General features: G+C 37.2%; 1 protein-coding gene across 1 annotated transcript in view; it reads left to right on the top strand.

Moving 5' to 3' along the window:
* The window catches only part of TRHDE (thyrotropin releasing hormone degrading enzyme), a 392,366-nt gene that overhangs the window by 96,218 nt on the left and 270,672 nt on the right, over window positions 1-25,476 (top strand). The window contains exon 3 of the mRNA XM_077775259.1: window positions 10,269-10,395. Within this exon, the coding sequence (XP_077631385.1) occupies window positions 10,269-10,395 (127 nt within the window). The remainder of the gene's footprint in view (window positions 1-10,268; window positions 10,396-25,476) is intronic.

Genomic DNA, 25,476 nt, shown 5'->3' with positions numbered 1-25,476 from the left:
TAAGGAATTACTGCAGACTTAGTGACTTAACACAAATTTGTTTTCTTATCGTTCCAGAGGTTAGAAAGTCCAAATGAGTCTTATGGGACTAAAATCAAAATGTTAACAGAGCTGATTATTCTGGAGGTTCTAGAGGATGATGTTGTTCTTGCCTTTCCAGCTTCTAGAATGATATTCCGTATATTCTGGGGGTCATGGCATTCTCAGCTTTCTCTCGGTTTCTGCCATCCTCTTGCATTCTCCTTTTCTTTAGTCAAAGCTCTCTCTGCCTCCCCCTTACAGGGACATTGGTGATTACATTTAGGGCCCACCCAAATAATCCAGAATGATCTTCTCATCTCAGGGTATTTGATTGAATCACAACTGTGAAGTCCCTTTAGGTAACATTCACAGGTTATAAGGATTGGGACGTGGTGTCCTGGGGGCTATTGTTCAGCTTACCACGTATCTATTAGAAACATGTGACAGCCACCTGAATATGGCAAAGTGGTATCCTTTCTTTGAAGTGTCTGTAAGTAAGTGGAACTTGTAAGCTCCATAGTGAACTAGTAAATACTGTGCTTAGTATATAAATGTGAAGTGATTTACAAGAAGAGACTATACAGGTTGCCACAGTGCTAATTTCCTTGCCTGAAGGAAAATGTAGTTGGAAGGTGTAATCAATCTATTATAACAGCATTTTAGTGCTGGAACGGACAAGGACCTTCAAAGTTTATTGCTATTTTATGGGAGTCAGAGACATGCTGTTAGTCCCTACTGGGTGAATGGCACTGTATCAGACACAGTAAGGTGAAAGGAGAGATCGAAAAGATGGACACAATACTTAAAACTTCTCCTGTTGAGGGGCGCCTGAGGGGTTCAGTCGGTTAAGCGTCCGACTTCAGCTCAGGTCATGATCTCATGGTTTGTGGGTTCGGGACCCGCATCAGGCTCTGTGCTGACAGCTAGCTCAGAGCCTGGAGACTGTTTCAGATTCTGTGTCTCCCTCTCTCTCTGAACCTCCCCTACTCATGCTCTCTCTCTCTTTCTCTCTCTCTCAGAAATAAATAAAATATTAAAAAAGTAAAAAAAAAAGACTTCTCCTGAGAGATGGGACAAACACTTCAAATATAGAGTCTATGACGCTATAGAATAAAGGCCACTAGTCCAAAAGGAACCCCATATATGTAGCAGACCTGTCTCAGAATCCTTAGGAAAACTCTGTGAAGGTAGAGGGAGGAAAATACAAGCAGAGACCGGACATCAGAGCAACTTTGTCAGTGACCGTATTCTGCAGTTTCCTTATTGATACTGTTTGATACCAAGTGGAATGGAGTATAAGGCTGCTCTCTGGCCTCTTTAAAGATGTTTTAGTCGTTCTCAGAATATCTATCCTGTGGCTCTGTGGCATGGATTCCATGGTGAGACTCCCAGAGAGGCTCTAATATTTGTGTCTGTAGCATGTTTTGTTCAAATGGTACATTTTGAAGTAGTTGTGGTTTTGCTATCAGCATGTACTTCATTCTTCATACAGTACTGGGATTTACTACCTATCCATCCCCAATTCTAAATTCTGTTCCTTCCCAGAATGAGTTCTTTGACTATGGTGATAGAGGCTGTCTATTAGGCTGTTCTTGCTATAAGAGCTACAGAACAAATTTTTCACCTGTAATATGATTTTCTACTCACTAGTCTTCCTTTCTCAACACGTCTTAAGTTCCATTGGCTAAATAATCTCCCTTTGTCTTTTCCAGTCATGTTACTCTGCCAAAGATGCTCTCAGTTTCTCAGAGCCACAGCCAAAACTCTTCACCTGAGATGTCCAGGCTTCACATGCCTGTCCCCTGGGCCCACACTGCCTGGCCTAGCCAGCCAGCTCCTGCCCCCGGCTCCTCTGGGCTTCCTCTTTATGTTTTGGCATATGCATCTGAGCACTGGTTCCTTGCTTCTGTCAGAATTTTGTGTGTATTTATTTCCCTTTTGCTTTAAAAAAAAAAGTTAGCTTCTGAATTGTAAATAAAGCTAATACTCTTGGGCTTTTAGTTTCTTGTTTACAACATCCTTTCCTCTTTGTATCAATATATTCGTCTTCTACATAGTGCTGAAAACACCTGCTCCTTTCTCTCTGGCTTGTTCTGGTTTACTGATTTATATGGAGCACCCCCAAATCAAATTATATTCACATAGGTGAATTAATTCAGCTTTATTGACTGAGAATTTAGTGACAACAGCAGCGTTGTTTTTGCAGTTAGTAAAGAAAGAGACTGAGTTTTCAGGTAGGCAGAAGGAAAAGTGAACTTATTACTGTTACGATAGTGATATTTTAAAGCCATGCAATAATCACTGTGTCTTCCAAAGTTCCTAACGTACTCCTGCAGCGCAAAATTTTCTCAGGGAAGGACACTGGAAAACCAGAAGGTTTGTTTGACTTTAATGCACTAACTTACAAATGTTGAATCAGAGAAAATGTTACTCAATTCTTCATTGAACAGGTATACCACTATTGTGAATATTTTCTTTTCTTTTTTTTTCCTCTTCTTTGGTGTTTGGTGTAACTACATACTGTTTCGCATAATTATATAGCAGCTACTACAATTCACTTTTAACACAACAAATAATTAAAACAATCTAGAAGAAAGGCTTATACGCAGAGAGATTTAGTCTCATTGTCCTTTAAAGTGACTCAATGACTATAAAAAACCTCTTCAAATTTTTCATCTATAAAATCAGAAGGTATTGCTAACTCCATAGTTATTCTACAGATATTTTATGAAGATAAATGCAAAAATCTATGAATTATTTAAAATTATTAGAAGAATGTCTCCAGGATTATTTAGTGTATGATTTTAAAACATTTCTGACAATTGCATGTGTTTGTTTACATTTTTTTGCATTATATTGCAACTATAAATGTATTTTTACCTTCCCTTTGAAACTTTAATACAATGAAAGATGGATGTTACATGTGAAGATTTGAATAATTGCTTGCTTTCCTGTACTTCCCTGTTGCTCTGTCCATGTTCTGATCAGCCACCATCTCTGTGGAGAGGACTTTTCTGAAGAGCCAGTGTAAATTAGATCTATTTTATTATTCTCAACCATAAGACTTTGTTGCTGTATTTCTCTACTGGACTGCAAGCTCTTTGAAAAAAGAGATCGTGTCTCTTTTGCTTACTTTCGGACACTCAGCATGTGAACAGTGGTTTGACTGTTAATAGATGCTCATTAAATATTAACTGAATAAATAAATGTCCCAGTGATGAAATCCTTAATCAGTCTTTGATGTTCCTATTATAAATTTCACAGCTATCAGAGACACAGTCAGTTTAAATTTATCCAAAGTTCCCTTCTACTGTGACTCCTTTCCAAAGGATATTCTATCCCGATGATGGCAAATATCTGACACCAGTACCACTTCTCCTATCCTTAAGAGCACAGATGGCATTTCACAGATCATGGCACTTTTTCCTGCTAGGTGCAGATGTGGTCTCAGGATTTGTCCCTATGTGTCCTCTAAGCAGCCACTCTCAGTTGTCAGGATAGTTGAAACAAAATTGCCATCCCTATTTTTGTGACAAAGGAATTTGAGATAACTGCCTTTAGCATTTTTCCCCTTCAATGATTAAAATACCTAAAATCCTATAAAAGGATGGAACAAATATACTTTAAATATAGTGAGTCCATGAAACTCCAAAGTCAAGGCCAGTGGGTCCAACAGACAGCACCCTTGGAACACCTATTTTGGGCATTCAAGTGTTCTAAGGCATCAAAAATATGTAACTCCTGTATCTTAGATCATTGCTGTGATATATTATTACATGGGTGGTACCATAAGAATATTTTACTTTTTTAAAAAATATTTTATTTATTTTTGAGAGAGAGATAGAGACAGCATGAGCAGGGGAGGGTCAGAAAGAGAGGGAGACACAGAATCTGAAACAGGCTCCAGGCTCTCAGCTGGCAGTCAGCCAGAGCCCGACATGAGGCTCAACCCACGAACTGTGAGATCATAACCTGAGCCGAAGTTGGATGCTTAACTGACTAAGCCACCCAGGTGCCCCCATAAGAATATTTTTCAAAAGCCAACCTCTTCTATTCCATATTGATTGTTAAAGTTATTTCTGTCTAATCAGTACCAAGCTCATGGACAGTTAATGGGAAAAAAACAAGGAACACTCAAGAGTAAAAGATGTTAGCTGAGAAGTTGGGATGCATGTATTTCCATTAGAAGTGAAAAATACAGGGGAGTAAAGTCCTGTGAAGATTAAGGAAAGTTTTCATTGTTTTATCCTCAATAAGGGGACTAAATGAGAAGAACTGAGATATACCAATTTCTCAGCATAATATTTATAGGCACTGATAAACTATTACCTTCAGATGGAACTTTGAGCTAAGACCTAGAAAAGTTAACTGACATTTGCAAGTTGCCAGAGTGGTTACGGAGAAAGCTGTGTCTCACATTCTTGTGTATTCCTAGTGTAGTGTCCTTTCCATTGGAGTAAATGGGCAGTTTGGTTTATACTGGTTGTTGGATGAAGCTATGAGAGGGAGAGATAAACCCTAGGAAGCAATTTACAGTTTTAGAGCTGAGCTCTTATCCTGGAATGTCAGAAAATGCAAATAAGCAGGTGTAATAAAATTATATTTCATTGCTTTTGAGTGGTAACTATATTTATGAACTTAGTTTCTATGTTATGATTAAGTAGAACTTTGTTACTCTAGAAGAAGAAAACAACTGTGATTTTTTTTGCACTATAAAATGAATTATTGTACAGCAAACTCCTGACAACCACACAAGAATTATCCAGTTGGTGAAATATTTTTTTAATGTTTATTTATTTTTGAGAGAGAGAGAGAGACAGAGCACAAGTGGGAGAGAAGCAGAGAAAGAGGGAGACACAGAATCTGAAGCAGAGCCCAATGTGGGGCTCAAACTCCCGAACCATGAGATCATAACCTGAGCCTAAGTTGGCTGCTTAACCGACTGAGTCACCAGGTACTCCAGTTGGTGAACTATTTTGAACTAGTCCCCATTATCCTTCAAATGGGTCTCATTTGTTCCAACAGAGCACTGGTGTGAGATGGGTACAGACAAAGTAAATGATTGTTCTTATGTGAGAATGTGATTAGATTAACTTGGTAACTAAAGGACTTATTAGATAGAATGTTAGTGCTAGTTGAATAAATCCATCTATTTCTCTGCATACCTTCTACCATCTCTCCAATCCAAACCATAATCACCTTTTACTAGGACTTCTATAATAGTCTAACTCATATCCTATCCTTATATTTGTTCCTATTCCCTTCCAATCCATCATCTATACTGCAGTGATGGAATCTGTTTTTTTCTTTATGTTTCAGTGACACTTTTCCTTGCCTTAATATATTTTTTTGTCTGTTTCTGCTTTTGAAATGAACTCTCAATTACAAAATATCAAAGCAGCCTCAAAAATGCCAGCTATTGGCACACTATGGAGAAGTCCACAAGTAAGGACAGATAGCAGCTGTACGTGGCAAGAGGTGGGAAGTGATTAAAGCAGTGGTTACAAATGTTCACAGGAAGCTAAAACTGTCCAACAGGTTGTGCCCATATGTTAGCACAGGTTAGAGTAGTCACTGCCTGAGTATGTGGATTCAGTGTGTTTGGATTCAGATTGTACAAGGCAATACAATTTCTTCCAGTTAAGAGTTCTTGGCTTGCATCAACCATAGGTTGGCTGGAGGGCACTGGATCATTAATCCCCATCACCTATTTAGCCCATCCCCCAACTAACCTCCCCTCTGGTAACCATCAGTCTGTTCTCTGTAGTAAGAGTCTGTTTCTTGGTTTGCCCTCCCCTCTTTCTCTCTCTTTTTTCCCCTTTGCTTAATCATTTTGTTTCTTAAAACTACATAAGAGTGAAATCATACAGTATTTGTCTTTCTCTGATTTATTTCACTTAGCATTATACTCTCTAGTTCTATCCATGTCATTGAAAATGGCAAAATTTTATTCTTTTTGATGGCTAATATTCTATTATATATATTTGATATATATAATAACTGTATATCTATATCTATGTTGTAGATAATGCTATAAACATCAGGATACGTGTATCCCTTGAACTAGTATTTTTGGATTCTTTGGGTAAATACCTAGTAGTGCAGTTGCTGGATAGTTGGATAGTTCTATTTTTAACTTTTTGAGGAAAACATAGTGTTTTCTAGAGAGTGGCTGCATTAGTTTGCATTCCCACCAACATTGTAAAAGGGTTACCCTTTCTCCACAACCTTGCCAACACCTATTATGTCTTGTGTTGTTGGTTTTAGCCATTCTGACAGGTGTGAGGTGATATCTCATTGTAGTTTGTATTTGTATTTCCCTGGTGATGAGTGATACTGAGCATCTTTCATGTGTCTGTTAACCATCTGCATGTCTTCTTTGGAAAAATGTCTGTGTCTTCTGCCTATTTTTAAATTGGATTATTCATTTTTGGATATTGTGTTTTATAAGTTCTTTACATATATTGGATACTAACCTTTTATCAAATCTGTCATATATGTCATTTGTGCATATCTTCTCCCATTCCATCAGTTGCCTTTTAGTTTTGTCGATTGTTTCCTTCTTTGTGCAGAAACTTTTTATTTTGATGAAATTCCAGTAGTTTATTTTTGCTTTTATTTCCCTCGCATCCAGAGTGCAGATGTCCACTGGACAGCTGGATTAATGAGTCTGGAATTATGGAATTACAGGTTAGGGCTGTAGCATCTAAATGATATTTATAACCATGAGATTAGTGTTGCCATCAAGATATTGAACATAAACAAAAAAATGAAGATGTCTGTGGATTAACACTTTAACTTTCCAAAATTAAGTGATGAGAGGGATGAGGATGAGGCAGAATCAGTGAGGAGGCTGAGAAGGAGTGTTAACAAGATAGAAGGAAAAGTAAGATGGAAGCCAAGGGAAGAAAATGGTTCAAGGAAGGGAAACGATTGTGTCAAATGCTGCTGAGAGGTTTAGCATGTTGAAGACTAGAATTTCACTGTTGAATCTGGCAATCTGAAGCTATTAGTGGTCTCAATGAGAACACATTTTGTATATAGTGGGGATGAATACTGTTGGTATATGGTGGAGATTAAAGCTTTATTGCAGTACATTCAAGAAAGATTAGAAGCAGGCAACATAACTAGGTAACCACCCTACTTACAGTTATTATCTCAGTACTGTTTTCATTCTCAAAAGTGTTCTAGCTTGGATGTTAACTTACATGTTCATACTAACTATACGGAAAATGTTTTCAATGGATATTGCTGGAAACCATAGCTGCAGAAACTATGCTCAATAAAGATTTTTGTTTGAAAACGTGGTAAATGATACGAAGTATTTGCTAATGAAAATGACCCAGTATGGAGGAGTAAATTGGTGATATTGGAGTAAAGAGAAGTTCAGGCATGATGCTTTGGAAAAGGCAAGAATGTGGGCTGGGGGGTGGTGCTGGGCCTTGTGTTTGAGGTTAGTCAGTTAATCATTTGCAATGGGGGGAGTCAGGGTACACTGTCCCATTGCTTACATTATATTTTTATGTGGATTTGTTTGCACATATTATAGACCTCTTAAGAGTAGTATAAAGTCTTAAGAGTGTAAATGTCTTGTTCATTTTGTGATAAGAATTTTTATTATTCTATTCCTTAGTACAATACCTGGCACACAGCAGGTGTGCAATAAATGTTTGAATGAGCAAATGTAGTCACTGTGCTCAGCCTGTGTATGTTTTATCTTCTCACTCAGATTGGATTATTCCCATCAAGTCTTGACAACCAAATTGATTTAATTGTGTTTCTCTTGTCTGGATCTACAGATAGTTTGACTAACTGGTAGAGTTGATTGACAGGAATGCCTGTATTTCTACCCAAATCAGTGATGCTTCGTAGGAGTAAAATCAGTGACCTTTTTCTGCATCAGTTTGCAGTGGTCCTGGTTATGGTTTCAACATGAATTACTATTTACTTCACCTTGAATCTTCTTAAAGCTATCTATTCTTCCTCAGAATACATTTGTTATTTTAGTTTTCCATTCATATGGCATTTATATTACCTGTTGTTATTCTCTAGCCTACCCAATACATGGGAAGATCTTTGAGGATGGGTATTACATCTTCATTGCTTTTTTTTCCTCAAAATGCTTTGTACCATCTCTGGTTAGAAAACATGTCTTCTTCGTCACTAAGTTAAAAATCCGTTGTCGAGACCCTGGTGCAAGTTAGGTGCCAAATAAATATTTACGGAGTGAATGACTACAGGAATGAATGATTACTGTCTGTGGTGGATGTTGATTATGCACAGACCAGATCTCCTTTCCTGTTTGATGTGTGTATCCCCCCCCCTTCATTGCTCTGCTCCTGACAGTTGACACATAAAATCTTTTCTGAAGGACTATCTTTGGACCTAGGTGCTCCAAGAGTAAGTCCTTGGGATTTTATGCCTTCTCCTTAATAACCAGTATCCAATGACAGGTATAAGACTATGGAGTTCTAGCTATCATGCCTCAATGCAGTGCAAACTTCCAAGTGCAATTTATACTCTAGAGCCCCCTGTGGGATCAGGCTGAACCCAGGGCTTTACCTCAAATTGTATACACCTTTGCTCAGCTTATTAGCCTCCCTTGTCTCACTTGCCTTGTTCTTTTACAGGTTTCTCCTAAGAATGCTTCCTTAGTAAATTACTTGTATGCTCCCTCTTTCCTTAGGGTCTGCTTCTTGGGAACTTTATGTAAGACAGTGCATGTTTACAATCAGTTGATGTCAGGGTCAGGGAATCATATTCACTATCTCTTTAATAAGAGTCTTAAGCTCTGCTGCTGTAGCCAGTTCCTCCTGAGAGTTTTTGGCTTTATACTACTGCCAACCAAAACTGTAGGTGACTGTGAACTAAGTTAGATATTTGATTTGGTTATTGGTTAAGAAGTAGTTTCACTATTTCAGTAAATAACTGTCACTGAATTCAGTAAATATCTTACTGAATTACAGGTCTTTCTAACATCAAGTCAGGATGGATTTTTTTTTTTAACTTTCTACTCTTTTGGTTTATATACATCTCTGTTGTCTTCCTAAGTGAGGATAACAGAGTTAATTGTAAAATCAATTTTTATATGATCGAGTACAGCTTTCTTTTGTCTTCCTGTTGACTATACATATCCATTTCCACATACTCAGTAAATCATTTATTTACCTTTTTCTTTAGTAATTTGAAAAGAACACAAACTCCTTTATCTATAAAATGGGATTGGAAGTAATGTTTTAGAACTCAAAAGCACTTTGGTCGACACCTTCATTTTATAAGTGAGAACACTTGAGGCCGAAAGAGGTTAAGTGATTTGTTCAATATCACCCAACTTGCTTAGTGGCAGAACGGGACTAACACCCAACTCCCAGGCTGCTGTGTTCTCTACTGCTCTACAAAAACGCACATTTCTTATTCACAGAATTGATATGAGGATTAGGGGACACATCTGTGAAAAATAGATTTAGCCTTTGGAAAGAAAGATGCTGGATGGCTTCATGAAATCTTTATGAAAACTAATCTCATTTTAACCTTTTCTGTACAATTGTTAGTTTTGTTCAGTTTTATGTTATTTGCCTCAGGCTTCTCTTTGGCCAAGGACTAGATAATATACAATGCTTGATTTAAAAATCAATATTAAGTATCCGAATTGTGTTAGAAATATGAAACACTTCAGCTGGTTTTGAAGCTGGGAGCAGTTGCAGACAGCCTTCCAGAATGGCAATTATTTATGTACATGAAAAATTTGCTATTCCTACTTTGCATATTGGGAATAAGGACAGTTGCTTCAAAAGAAAAGAAGGAAGCATAAATTATATTTTGTTCAGCCTGGTAATACTTCCAAAGCTTGATGCAGTGTGTCTTTAACAAACCATGAATTTTCTTTCCTGCGGAGCCACCGTATCCTGCCTACTTACAGCATAGTCAAGGAACCATTATACTAATCCACCATACCTTCATATCTCTAGCAAGCACATGTAAGTGATAACTTGAATATTTATTTTGATGCAAGGTGTATAAATCTTCTCTATGTCATCTTGTAAAGCGAGGAAATTGTGACTTGCTCAACTTGGTTGCTTTAATTGTTCAAGTTTGGTTCTTTCAGCTACAGCATGCTTTGATATATGAATAAGAATGCAATTTAATTTTTGTAGCATTCAGAGTGATTTGTGCAGATTCATATATGCAGGGAAGATAGAATTTGAATACCAAAGGCTAATGTAACTTTTATATATATTTTTAATTAGGTGCGATTATATGCAAGACCTGATGCTATCAGAAGAGGATCTGGGGACTATGCTCTCCATATAACAAAGAGACTAATAGAATTTTATGAAGACTACTTTAAAGTGCCCTATTCCTTGCCAAAACTAGGTAAGTATTTTTGTGGTTATTTTATTGGAAGGGATCCTTGAAGGTGGAAATTTTTCTTCATGCATTTATTTGAGATGTAAAAATTCCAAGAGTTATATTTTTAGAGAAGATGAGCATGAGAAAACTAATTGCTTCTGAAGAGGTAAAATAAAACCTAATGTTTCTTAGGTCTTGCCAAGAAGTCCTTGTAGGAATTAAGAAAGACATTATGTAAGTTTAGTTTTCCAAAAGATAACCCACGTAGCTATAATTCTTTGAATATGCGCTGTGGAGGGGTGCTTGCCAGCATCTCATTTAATCCTCACAGCTACTAGCTGGGTAGGTACTGATAAAACATGTTCTATCTGAGGGACTTGACATCCAGGGGATGTTTCATTCATCCAGGCAGCCAATAAGTGGAAGAGCTAGGATTTCAAGTTAAGTCTTGATGACTCCCAGAACTCTTCAATATTTTATGAGACACTCATTGATTATTTTCTCTTTCCTAGTTCTCAGCTATTGGACCTCAATGTATTAATTATCCCTCACATTATTTTTGTCCAGTCATATGTCAGTACAGGTATAGTAAGTAGAATAAAAACAAAAGAGAAAGGAAACTGTATAATGAAGATAGCATTCAGCACAAATATTCTTATTTCCTTTTACAAAGACAATATGTTCAATGATTATTTTTTGAATGAACAAATGAGTGAATTTTGTTACCCAAATTCGAATGAAGCTACTGCTTTTTCGGGGGAGTGAACTGTGACTTTCCAGGAAGTTAGAAAGGGTATGTATACCCATTAGAAATGCTGTAGTTATTTTTCCTTCTCAGAAAACCTGTTTTGAAATGTTACATCATAGCAGTATTTTGTCCCCCAAACCCTTGCCCATTTTATTTTCCTTCTCAAGAACATTTTGATCTGCATCCACATAAAAGTGATTGCTCATTGGTAAAAATAAAGTGCTTACCTGATCAGAAGTGTTAGCATTTGAACCACAGGTTCCTCTTTCTGGAGAACTGGGTCTATTTTATTAAAGTACCTGCCTGCTGTGTAGCTTTATTGGTCTTACAATGAGTAGTTTAGAAAGTAGATGGAATAGTTGATTTGGTGTGGCATACAATTTTAAGGAATGATATTACAAAATTCTGAAGTCTTTCTGAAAGATGTGCTCTTAGAATCCATAAGATTTTATTTCAAATTTCTAAACAAAATTTTATTTCAAACAGGATCTATATTTAGTTTTGTTTTTCTTTCCTTCTTTCCTTTTCCCCTCCTCTATATCAACTTCCTTATTAGAATCTGTTACACTCACATCTCCCTCTAGGCACCCAAGGCAGGAAGGACTATCTGACCTTATTTGCATGGGAGGTGACACTTTTCTCTACTCCAGGTAAAACCGGCTGGGAACTTCCCAGCTTGACCCTAATGTAAAATTCACAAGTGCTTATGTTGCAAGTTCCGCAAGAGAAATAAAATGTGGATCTTTGTCCCCTTCAGACCAGTAATTAGTAGAAGAACTCAATTTATAACTTCAGGGGGTTCCATGTAACTGTCAGCTTGCAGCAGGAAGCATTTCTGTTCCTCTCTTTCACTCACAATTGAACCATGCAGGTTTTCATCTGGTAGAAAAGGGCTTTGTTCACTGTTACTATTACTTATTAAACTCCTTATGGTATATATAATTGAATGATTTGACTTACCCCAGCACACTCCTCTTTATGTATGTAGGGGAGTTACCATAGCCCATGGCACTTTATAAAATTCCTTTTAAAGTTCTATTTATTTTATATATCTATAGATATTTAGATCTGTGTATTAATGGATTTATACAGATGCTTTCTAAAAACTCCCTATATAAAATTTCTAAGCACAGAAGCATTTTGATAAATCCTTAGTTTCCATTATATATAATGATTAAATAAATTCTATGGAAACCAACTCAGTCTTTGTTAATGGTGCATCTGAATGTGTCCTAGATATCAGCTGCATCTGCCTTGGCTCTTCAGATCTACCAAAGATTCTTTTCTCTCTCCCTCCCCACTTCCTTCTTTCCTTCCATTCTTTTGTCCTTCCTTCTTTCCCTCCCTCCTTTCTTCCTTTCCTTATTTATTTAACAAACACTTTTTGAGTGCCTCCTATACACACTTTTCTGTGGGGATACAGCAGTGAATAAAAAAGGCAAAAATTCCTTTTCTCCTGGGGCTTACATCCTGTTGGGTAAAGACAGACATTAAAACAATTATTAACACATGTAGCATATCAGGTGGAGATAAATGCCATTAAAAATAATGCTAGAATTGAGGGAAAAGAAGAGTAGGGGGAAGATGAAGCATGGGAAGGGGGCTGAAATTTGAAAATGAGTGAATACAGAAGGCTTTGTTAGGAATGTGACTTTTGAGCAAAGACCTTAAAGGAGTAAAGGAACAAGCCAAATGGGTATTGTGGTACAAGGATATAGGCATAGAGGCAGAGGAAACAAAGTTCCCAGACCTTGAGAGGGGAGCTTGGTGGTATATTTCAGGAATAGTCAAGAGGTAAGTATGACTGAAACAGAGTAAATGGGTGTGAAATAAGAAATGAAGTCAAGGAAGGATTTATGGATGTGGAACAGATCATGTATAGCCAGCAAGTCATGGTAAGGACTCTGGCTTTTTCTTTTCTTTTCTTTTTTCTTTTGTTTTCTGGGTGAGATGGAAATGTATTAGTCAGTTTTGAGCAGAAGTATTACATAATCTGGGTTCTGCTGTAAAAGTGTGAGCTGTGCACCTAGTTTGAAAATACACTGTAGGGTGGGATGCCTGGGTAGTGCAGTTGATTAAGCATCTGACTTTTGATTTCAGTTCTGGCCATGGTCTCATGGTTTCTGAGATCAGGCCTCGAATCATGGTGTGCTGACAGTGCAGAGCCTGCTAAGGATTCTCTCTCCATCTCTAAATAAATAAATAAATAAATAAATAAATAAATAAATAAATAAATAAATGAATGAATGAATGAATGAATTAAAAAAAAGAAAATACACTGTAGGGCCAATGTTCTTAATCAGGGATTGATTGAGGCACTTGGCAATATCTGGAGACATTTTGTTTGTCACAACTCAAGGTGGGTGGTGGTGGAGTGTGTGCTACTGGTGTTTAGTGGGTAGTACTGCTAAACATCCTATTGTGCACACAACAGCCTCCACAACGATACCAGCTCCAAATGTCAATAGTGCTGAAGCTGAGACCCTGATGAGTGGGAAAGGGTGGAGCATGAAAAACAGTTAAGAGGCTCCAGAAAATTTCAGGAAAAATATGATGATAGCTTGGACTAAGACGTTAACAATGAGGTAGTTGGAAGTGGTCCCATCCTGGATATATATTGAAAACAGAAACAAAAATATTTGCAGATGAATAAAATGTGGGATGTGTGAGAGAGGTACCAAGACAGCTCCAAGGTTTTTTTGGGCCCAAGATTGAGCAGGATGGAATTGCCTTTTACAATTGTGGAAGGGGATGATTTTTGAGACTGATATGTCTATTAAACATTTAGGTGGCACCTTGATGTCTTGAATGGAATTCAGATAGGCAGTTGAATTTATAAATATGAAGTTTGGGTGAGTAATCTGGCTACAGATATCTACTTGCCAGCATATGATATAGACAGTGATGAGGCTAGATGGGCTCACCACAAATATGAGAGCAAATAGAAAAGAGAGTAAGAACAAGGTGGGAGTGATACAGTGTTGATCACAGATTGGCACTTCTGAAAATTCCCAGTGGGAAAGGTTCTGGAAATAGAGGGAAAGGGAGAAATATTTGTTTTCTATCTAACACTGCTCACCTCTAGATAAAAGCTGTTTCTGTGAACTGGTAGCTCCTTGCCTTGCAGATCTGTCCCTGTCCCAAACCATGTCAACAGAGACATGGAACTTGCCTCTCTTTGATTTGCGTTAGAAAATAAAAAATCAAAACAAGTAAGAAAACTCTCCTCCAGTTAACCTCTCAGTACTTTAGCTTTGGAGGTGATGTGTGCATGTGTGTGCCAGGGTGTTACAGTGCAAAAAACAAAATGAAATGCAACAAACCCCTAGGGTATAATATTGGACCTTTCCTTAAAAGTCACTTTGCTGTTCTGTCATAAACCCTGTGATATCTTCTCCCTACCCAAGTTATTTTTCATATCTAGTGATGAATAGTTTCACTTTCTCCACTGTGGCATCATCTCACACTAGCTCCTCTCTAAGGCTTTGAGTTTCCACTCCAAGTAGTTTATCAGAATGGTTCCCTAAGAGGAATTCTGATGCTTATTGTTAGGACAGTAATTTATTCTCCTTGTTGCACAAAGACATTCCTTTAACATTTTAAGACCACACAGCCAGCCAGTGTACACTGTATGCTGATTTGTTTTTAAAATCTCTACATTAGATAATGAAAATTTAATTGTATGAAGTTTGTAGAGATTTCCTCTTTCTTGGTATTAGGTTGTAATGAGAGGTTACAATACAGGAAGCCTTGCTATAACTGTGTGTCCTATTTTCCCTAAAACTTTCAGAGGCATAGAGGAGATTTACTTTACAACAAAGTTTTTGTAGACATATAAAGAATTAAGTTATCTGTCCTCTAACCTCAAGAACTTGACCACAGCTACAAAACCAAATGGATATGTATTTATAAAATATTGGCCACTCTTAAGGACTTTGTACATTCTAACCCATTTAATCTTTTTCACAGCCTTTTGAGATAGTACCTGTTATTTTCTTTTTCCAGGTGAGGAAATTTAGGCACTAAGTGACTAAGTAATGTACTCAGTTCACACAGCAGGAATTAGTGGATTTATAATTCAAACCCAGGCTGTCTGTCTCCAGAATCTTGAGATTCTGCTGAAACAGTTTCCAGAAATGTTGCAGATTCAGAGAATTAAATATAGGTCACCTTAATAAACTAGATAATCTGATTGCTAGAGGAATAATGTAATAGATATTTTTGTTAATTTCCTATTGATATTATAAGTAATATATGATCCGTGTAGAAAATTTGGAGACTTAAAAACTTAAAGAAGTACATGTTTTATAACTAGTATTTTCATCAACTAGAAAATCAATTTGAATATTTCATCATTTTCTTTTATTTTAATTCCATTCTAGTCAACATAGTGTTATGTTACTTTCTGATGTACAGTGTAGTAATTCTGCACTTTCACACATAACTCAGTGCTCATCACTTCAGGTGCATTCATTCCCATCTTTTATTTCACCCATCCCCCCACTCTGTATTTTAATATTTTAAATATTTTTTCATCATAGCTGCTTTATAAGTTAATTAGGTGGCAGATAAAGTGTCTCAGATTTGTATTACAGTATTTTGTTATTCATCCTATTTATATTTCAATTAATTATGGCAGATGGTTTTTAGTTTCCTTTTGCTGCTACTTTGCAATTTGTAAATCAATAACTTTTGTAAGGGAGTTTGTTTGATTGCTTCTTTTCAGTACACTGTGCTTTTATGAAGAATTCATTACCTGCTGTGATTGTAGAAGGAGCCGCAGGTATTTTGTAACAAGAATTTCTGGCCTCAAGGATATTGTGGTTTTGTTGAGGAGAGAATACAATATTTACGGAAATTAATGGATTAGAGACTCACACAATACAGAATATAATCAAACACCAAAATTTTGTAGGACAAAAAATTAGTACCATGTTAAGTTAAGAATGTGGGATCGTTGCACAATGCTGTAGAAATGAAATGCGCATAAAAAGAAGCTTTATATTTACTTGAAACCTGAAAAAAGAAACACATTTAATTGGAGGTAGAAAAGAAGGGTGAGATGTCATTTTGAGAACTGTGTAGTAGGGAAAGCCCATGGATACCATGGGCTTTATGTATTGTGTTGATAGAGTCTGTTTTTTTCTATAATGAGATAAGTTATGGGAAAACTTACGGGATAAATTGCCCTATTGAAGTTCATGAATAGAAGAAGCTAGCTTGAATAGTTTTCTTTAAGTTGTGGATATATTTATTGTTTCTAACTTGAAATGATAATTATATAATACTATTTCCATCTTAGTTTTGCATCTAATACTTGAGTTATTATTTGAGACTTCATTTTTTTAAAGTATGACTTTTTTTTCTAACCTTGCTTTTGATTAGGTAGACACTGAATACTATACATGTGTCTTGTCGATTCAAGTAATACTGCTTTAAAAATAAAATCTCTGGAGTCTCTTTATAAAATCTGGTCTAATTATGTATAATGTCAGTTTATTCTCAAGATGCTTTTTTCAACCAGAATTCCTAAAAATATTTGATGTTATACTGGATCTATTTAATTATATGTTTCCTGGTGGAAACTAATATAAGGCTCTCTCTGTGGAGTAATGTTCTAGTACATTGTTAAGGGAGCAGATGAGGCAGTACTTTGCCTTCTGGTTTACCAGGTAGTATAGAGAAATTAGTTTCCTCCAATGACTATCCTTGACCCCCTTTTTAGAATCAAATAATATAGTCTCTCCCTATTTTATTTATTTATTTATTTTTTTAAAATGTTTTATTTATTTCTAGGAGAGAGAGAGACAGCGTGAGCAGGGGAGGGTCAGAGAGAGAGGGAGTGACAGACTCTGAAACAGGCTCCAGGCTCTGAGCTGGCAGTCAGCACAGAGCCCGACGCGGGGCTCGAACCTACAAACCGCGAGATCATGACCTAAGTGAAAGTCGGACGCTTAACCGACTAAGCCACCCAGGTGCCCCGAGTCTCTCCCTATTTTATAAAGCTAATTTATTTCTGAAAAACTCTTCATATGGTGATCTGTTCATAAACCAAAAGGGCAGTTATCATTTCTTTCAATATTCCTAATCCCCACTCTGATAACTATGTGTAGTAAAACAACACCAAACCCTATTAAAATGGACACAGTTACTTCAATATATTACAGTTATTTTAACACAATTTAACAAGCATTTTCCCCTTCATTAATTATTCCATAATATGGCCACTTAATTGTTCTTGTTAAGCTATTTTGCAGCTATTAGACACTATATACTTCCAAAACTGTACTAACAAATAAAACATGTATAGATACTCAATGTTTATGATATTTAATCACCAGTGCAAAAAAAGAGAGAAATAAACAGAACAGTAAAGAAGAAAGAAATCAATGAAAACAATGCATTTTAGTGGGAATGATGCATGAGATTATTACTGCTGTAAACTAGCAAACCACAGTCTGCTGAGTGGAGAATTTAATACAACACAAACTAACTATAGAGCTGAATTAACTAATTAATTCAACAAGCATTTATTGAGTAGTTACTATGTACATTGTAGTCAGCAACGACAATAAATGCTTTCTTCCACTAGAACCTTAAAATCTAGTTGAGGAGATGTTTTTTATTATTTTGCTAGCTTGTTCGGTGTTCAGTTTGCGTATGACCCTCCTATTTCTTTTTCTTTCCCAGTTTTTTGTAATGCCTTTATTTTTTATTTTGAGATACAGAGACAGAGAGCGAGTGGACAAGGGGCAGAGAGAGAGAAGGAGACACAGAATCTGAAGCAGGCTCCAGGCTCTGAGCTGTCAGCACAGAGCCTGATGTGGGGCTCGAACCCACGGACTGTGAGATCATGACCTGAGCCGAAGTCGGACGCTTAACCGACTGAGCCACCCAGGCACCCCGGTTTTAAGAATTTCAAACCTTCACAACTTTGGATTTATTCCTAAGTACATTCTCACTGATTTAATCAGGGGTTGTGAAAGATTGCTTATCCTGAAAATAGATGCAATTATAGAAAGTGCTTAATTTGATCAGGGCATATTCATAAAGAGACCTCTAGGGCATTGTTGTATACTCTCTGACAGAGGTATTGGCTCTCAAAACTTGGTCATTAAGTTAGGAAATAACTCCTTCCAATGTTTTCATAGGTAGTCATTGCCCAGGCCTTATGCCGTATACTCTGCATTCTTTTCTGCTAGTATGGGTCAGGTGGCAATGGACTCATACCAGCATTGGAAACCTCCTCCTTTGTGCATCCTCCCTCAGCAGCTCCAGGACATCATTTCAGCAGTCTTCCCTTCTCGCTCCTGAATCTTCAACTTTCTCTATTGGATCTTTCCCCATCAGCATTAAACCTATGGCGCTATTTCTCTCAACTTTTTCCACCCACACACCCTCACTCCAGCTACTGCACCATTCTTTCTTTCCTTTTACTGAGCTGCTTGAAAATGGTTTCCATCTATAATGACTCTGATTTCTCTCTTTCCCCCCATCTTGGATGCCCTCTCCTTCAGGCTTTTGCCCTCAACACTGTACTAAACCTGGTCCCATCAGATTCAAAATGCCTCCACATTGCTAAATCCAATGGCTAGTTGTCAGTTCTCCTCTTCAGCTGTCAGCAGTATCTGACAGTTGTTCTCTCCAACATCTTGAAACACATTTTTCTCTTGTCTTTTAGGATAACACATTTTTCTGGTTTTTTGTGGGTTTTTTGTTTGTTTGTTTTTACCAACTAACTGACCATTCTTTCCACATCTGTTTTTTCCCTCTAGTCCCCTTTCCAGCAGAATCATATTGAAATATCTCCGGACTCAGATTTTGGACCTTTTCTCTTTGCTATCTATGTTGCTGATGACTTCATCCAGCCTCATAGCTTTAAATACTACCTGTTGATGCCAATGATTTCCAAATTTACAGATCCAGCCCGGTTATCTTCTCCACTCCAAATTTCATCATTCTACTGACTATCTGACATTTACATTTGGATACCTAATGAGTATCTCAACTTAATATGTTCACATTGGAGCTGCAAATTTTATACCATTATCATGTTCCTTTCATCATCTTTCGTAACTTAGGAAAGGGGAATTTTATTCCTTCAAAATTGGTTAAGTAAAGGGGTGCCTGGGTGGCTCAGTCGATTAAGCACCCAGCTTTGGCTCAGGTTACGATCTCACGGTTGGTGGGTTTGAGCCCCGCATCCGGCTCTGTGCTGACAGCCGGCTCAGAGCCTGGAGCCTGTTTTGGATTCTGTGTCTCCCTTTTTCTCTGACCCTCCCCTGCTCACACTGTCTCTCTCTCTCTCTCTCAGAAATAAAAAACATTAAAAAAAAATAAAGCAAGTATATGGCACTTCGCAAAAAAAAAAAAGTTGGTTAGGTAAAAAAAGATTGGAATTATAATCTTTTTCTCTCATGTTACATGTCCAAACCATCAATGGATGGTTTTCTGGTTCCATATTCTATACGTATTCAGAATCTGATCACTTCTCACCATGCCCACAGCTACTCTCATTCCAGCCACCATGCTTTCTTGCCTGGGTCACGTGGTGTGAGAACATGACATATTTGAATTTACTGGGTTCTTATGAAGGATATTGGGCTTGTCTGATGCTGTTGCTGTCTTACTCAAATATTCCAAGGGCTTCCCATTAATTATAGAGTAGAATCCAGGACTTTTGCTTTGTCCTGCAAGACCTGTGAGGATCAAGCCCATTGCTCCTACTCTGACCTCATCTCCCACTTCTCTCCTGCTCATTCTCTCTGTGTCAGCTACAGTGGCTTCCTTGCTGTTTCTCCAACATACCAAGCATGCACCAACCTTAGACCTTTGCACTCATTCCTTCCTAAGTCTCGAATAGTTTCCCTTCAGATACATACATGGCCAAAATACGACCTTTTCCAGTGAGGTCTTCTTTGACCTCTATTTAAAATGCAGCCTTGCTGATTATTTCCTATCTCTCTTCCCTAATTTACTTTTCTCCAAACCACTTTTTATTATTTCCCTTGGCATGTATTTACATCTTATTTGTAACCTGTCTCCAAGTATCCCCACCACTGCCCCAAATGTAAGCTCTATGAAAGCAGACGTTTTTGTCTGTTTGTTCATTGCTCCATTCTCTCTGGCTAGAAAAGTGTGTGGCCCAGGGTAGGCACTTAATAAATTTTTGTTGAGTAAATAACTAATCTCTAAATTTCTTTCTGCATTAACAATTTTCACCACTTTGGAGAGGGAGAGAAGGCAAAGCTTTGGCTGCTTTGTGAATCAAATAAAATATGTAACTTATTTTTTAGTAGAATAAACAAAGAAATAATGGTCATATACCTTATACACTTCTAAAGAAATTATTTTTTGTAAATTTAAGTGGAAAGGGTAAAAGGTGAATTAACTAAAGCTGCAGCTACTTCTCATTAAGGATTCATGTAAAGGAAGTTGTTAGTGAAAAATGTGTGAGTTGATAATCTGGAAGAAGTTTTGAACTTTTGGTTTATTATCATGGCAGTCTTAGAGGGAAGGAGGCTATTAAGCTATACTTTGCACTTGGAAGGATTCTGCAATCTAAAAATGAAATAACTAGTTGCCTATCAACTCTTTTCCGTCTTGTTATTCACTGAGATGAAAACAACATTTATTCATGAATTTGACAACATTGTTGCCTATGTACTATATATTAGACACTGTTTTATTATGTACTGAAGAATCAGGAGTTAGCAAGAGATAGCAATCCCTATCCTCATTGGGCTTATATTTTAGTAAAGGAGAGAGGTAAACAATAGATAAATATGTTTAATATTTATTATAAAACACTTATAAATATGATAGATAAAAATAGATAGATAGATAGATAGATAGATAGATAGATAGAAAAAAATAAATAGATAAATAAAAATGATAACTGCTAGGTGCACCTTGGTGGCTCACTTGGTTAAGCATCTGACTTCAGCTCAGGTCATGATCTCACAGTTCGTGAGTTTGAGCCCTGCATCAGGCTGTCTGCTGTCAGCACAGAGTCCACTTCAGATCTCCTGTGCCCCTCTCTCTTCCCCTCCCCTGTTCACTTTCTCTTTCTCACTCTCTCTCTCTCTCTCTCTTTCTCAAAAAAAAATTAAAAAATCATTTAAAAAAAAAGTAATAACTGCTATAGGGAAAATAAGGCAGAGAAGAAAGTGTCAAATGTTGGCGGGTTGTAGTTTTAAAGAGTAGATGGTCAGGGAATGCCTTGCTGAAATGGGGATACTTGATTTAAAATCTGAAAGAGTGAGGATATCCTGAGAAGGGTGTCTGACTTGTTGAAGAAATAGCAAGGAGGGCCTCCTGGGTGGTTGGTTAAGCATCTGACTCTTGATTTCAGCTCGGGTCATGATTTCACAGTTCATGAGTTTGAGACCTGTGTTGTTCTCCATGCTGACAACATGGGGCCTGCTTGGGATTCATGCCTTCTCTCTCTCTCTCTCCTCTCTCTTTCTCTCTCTGCCCCTCNCCCCTTCCTCCCCCCCCCCCCCCCCAATAAATCAATAAACTTAAAAAGAATGGCAAGGAGACCAGTGTGCCTGGAGCAAAGTGAGTGAGACCGAGGGTGGGGGTAGATGAAGTCCACGAGGAAATGGGGCCAGGTTGTGAAGGAACTTGTTGGTTGGCCATTGAAAGATATGTGCTTTTGGGGTGCCTGGGTGGCTTAGTCGGTTAAACGACCGACTTTCGCTTAGGTCATGATCTCGCGGTTCGTGGGTTCGGGCCCCGCGTCGGGCTCTGTGCTGACTGCCAGCTCAGAGCCTGGAGCCTGTTTCAGTCTGTGACTCCCTCTCTCTCTGACCCTCCCCTGCTCACGCTGTCTCTCTCTCTCTCTCCTAGAAAAAAATAAAACATTAAAAAAAAAAAAAAGAAAGATATGTGCTTTTATTCTGAACAGAGACATTGCTTTAGTCTGCTCAGGCTGCCATAACAAAACCCAAAGACTAGTTGGTTGAAACAACCCAAATTTATTTTCTCACAGTTCTGGAGGCTGGAAATCTGAGACCAGGTTTCCTGTACAGTCAAGTTCTCATGAGAACTCTCTTCCTTGCTTGCAGATGGGCACCTTCTTGCTGTGTTGACACACAGCAGAGAACTAACAAGTTCCTTGTGTTTCTTCTATTAAAGGGCACTGGCCTATCATGAAAGCCCCACTCTCGTGACCTCAGCTAAATATAATTATCTTCCTTCCAGAGGCCTCATCTCCAAATACCATCACATGGGGAGTTAAGGCTTCCACATACGAATTTGGAGGGAATACAGTTCAGTCCATAGCAGGCATGATCTGGCATGGCTTACATTTTTAAGGGACCACATTGTCTGCCCTATGTAGAATGTTGGAGGAAGGGCGGGGGACAAGTCCAAAGCAGGGAGAAGCTACTGCATTATTCTGAGAAATAATGTTGGATTGGACCAGAGTGGTGACACTGGAGATGGAGAGAAGTGGGCAGATTTGGAAGTATTTTGAAAGGAGGTTCAACAGGATTTGCTACCTTACAATAGGACTTCAAATGAGGGTTTGATGTCAGTTCCTCTCAACTAGAGTTTAGAAGATTATGACAAGCTTGAAAAACTATGAGTCTTCCTTTTTTCCCCCCTGTGGCTTACTTTTCTATGTAGCTACAGTGAAAAGGAACAATCTTTCTATGCCTCTTTCTCTTTCTTGGTTATTTGAAATTAACATAGCAAGATAAATAATTTGTATTTTCTGTATTTTCTAGACAGAGCAGCTGTACTTAGAACAAAATAATGGCTGTAATAATCCTTTTCTGGGAGTAAATTGTTTCCTCCACTGGCCATTGGTCAGTCTGGAGTTAATTATAGTCAAATAGTAATCCAAAGCCCCAGAGAAAGGGAGGGACATTTCATTAAAGTCTAGGCTGAGGATTACTGCTGACAGAAGCACTGACAATCAGGCGTTTTTTTAAAGGAAAGGTGACCATTTCCATAAACTTTAGAGCTAAAATAGCTTATATTCAGATCAGAAGATTTTTCAGAATAGCTTCATTTCAAGAAACTGAGACTGAGGAATAGTTATGTAAATTAAGGTTAAGTGTCTAAAAGTCAATTAAGGCAAGATGCTCCATAAAGACAGAAATAGTCAAAATACATTTTTTTCTTTTCTTTGTTCCAGTGTATTTGTGACAGTGTTCCTTTTCCAATTCAGAATTTTTCAAATGTTTCCATTGTAAATACAGGCAGTGATTACTTCCTAATGGATTATCCTTTCATTTCGAAGGTTTATGAACTTTTAAGTGGTAATTCTGATCAGGACATCCTTTTACCTTTGGCATTAAGGTCTTTTGATCTTAATAGATAATGAGGCTAATAAAAATCCTTGTTGTAAGCCAAGGAATATCTACTTATAATTTCATAGGGTGGAAAGCAGATGTGCTGTTGTAACCTGAGGAAGGTGTGCTTTATTTACTTTCTTGTCTAATGTAAGAGATGGGTCCCCATCAAATTTTAACCATGAATTATTATAAAATCGGCTATTTTTAAAAGCTTTAAAATTATGACTATATTCATTATGACATTGGGGGACTTGGGATTGGGACTGAAAGTTTTTGAAATTTCAGATGGAAAATGTGTTACTGGTCCACCTTTCAACATTACAATCTTTCATTATGGCCTGTGAGAATTTCGCTGCTGCTGCTTATGGACTTTGAAATGTAAAACAGAGTGAAGTGTAAAACAAACCTCAGCCTGTAAGAGAGGTTGCAATACACAAACAGAGTGAATCCAATATGGTAGTTGTAAATGAAGGCTTTAGGGCATTTCTGAAACCTTTTAAAGGGTAATTTTGAAAGAAAGGGTGAGTCCCATATGCCATTTTTCAGTTGGAGGAATTTTAATGGTTTGTAACTTAGATTTATTCTTTATTGGCTTTATTTTTTTCCTTATGGATTCTATCTTTGTATGGGAAATAATTTATAAGTGATCTAGAGTGTGTCTTCAATAGTAGAGAATAAGATGTTTTTAAGCTGTTAAATTGTTTAGCAGTTCTTTTTATTGTACAGACTGAAAAATATTCACTAAGCTGTAAAATAATTGGTAGGATGAAAATGTTTAGGATCATTTAGCTTCTTAAGTACATTGAGATATAGCCTGTCAATTTTTATTAATATTAATAAAGCCAGCTGGTAAATGATATGAAATTTGATGAGCCAAATTTCTCTAGTGGACAAAACCAAAACTTCATGTCTGTAACAGAAATTTGGGTATACCCCAAATCATAATTTCTTACACCTATTGCTATGAACTAAATTGTATCTCCTTCAAGTTCCTATGCTGAAGCTCTAACCCTCAATGTACTGTATTTGGACATAGGAGATAATTAAGAGGCAATTTGGGGGGTCGTAAGAGTAGAGTAAAGAAAAGGAAGAAAGAGATCTCTCTCTGTCTCTTTCTATCATTCACATGAGGTCACAACAGCTGTCTACAATCCAGAAAGAGAGCTCACACCAGAACCTAACCAGGCTGGTGACATGATTGTGGATTTCTAGCCTCCCTGACTATGATAAAATTAATTTCTGTTGCTTAAGCCACCCAGTCTATGGTATTTTGTATGGCAGCTCACACTGCCTAATAATCCGATAGGTAATTTTCAGTACTGTTTTCTTAGATTTGTGGTGGGATGCGAGTGAAGACGTGGCTAAAATAAAGATCATAGCAACTACTTGAATTATTCAGGCCTTTGAATAACAATTCTATTTTGTCTGAATTACTTTGATTATTTAAGGAGAACTTATGGATTTACCTCCTTAAATATCTGTTACTTTGCTTTACCCTTCCCTCTCATGTACTGAAAAAAATTTGTGATTGGAAAGGATTTTAATCATTTAAAGAAGTCTCCATAATCAATATGATAGTGTTCAGCAAACTATCTTTGTAAAGGGTCAGAAAGAAAACATTTTTAGCTTTGTGAATCATACCATCTCAGTAGCAACTTTTCAACTCTGCCATTATAGCAAGGAAGCAGCCATAGACAACAGATAAATGAATGAGTGTGGCTATGTTCCAATGAAATTTCATTTACAGAAACAGACGGTTGGCCAGATTTGGCCCATAGGCTATAGTCTGCTGAATCCTGCAGTACTAGATAACCTCTTTAGTTCAACAATATAAAAATTACAAATCCTTCAAACCAAGAGACCCTTATTAGGGTTTTCTTTTCTCTTTTTTTTACATTTTTATAAATGTTGAAGAATCAAACTGAATCAGTATATTCAAAATAACTAGGATACTTTGTTCTTTTTAAAGGCATCCATTTGGTCATAAGTACATAGAGAATATATGCACTAATAGAATATATTTTGTTAGTAATTATTAATATATTTTAT

This window comes from Crocuta crocuta, unplaced genomic scaffold, assembly GCF_008692635.1.
Source record: "Crocuta crocuta isolate KB4526 unplaced genomic scaffold, BGI_CrCroc_1.0 scaffold97, whole genome shotgun sequence".
NCBI classification, from domain to species: Eukaryota; Metazoa; Chordata; class Mammalia; order Carnivora; family Hyaenidae; genus Crocuta; species Crocuta crocuta.
The sequence above is the reverse complement of the archived record's forward strand: the minus strand, read 5'-3'. Positions and strand labels throughout refer to the sequence as shown.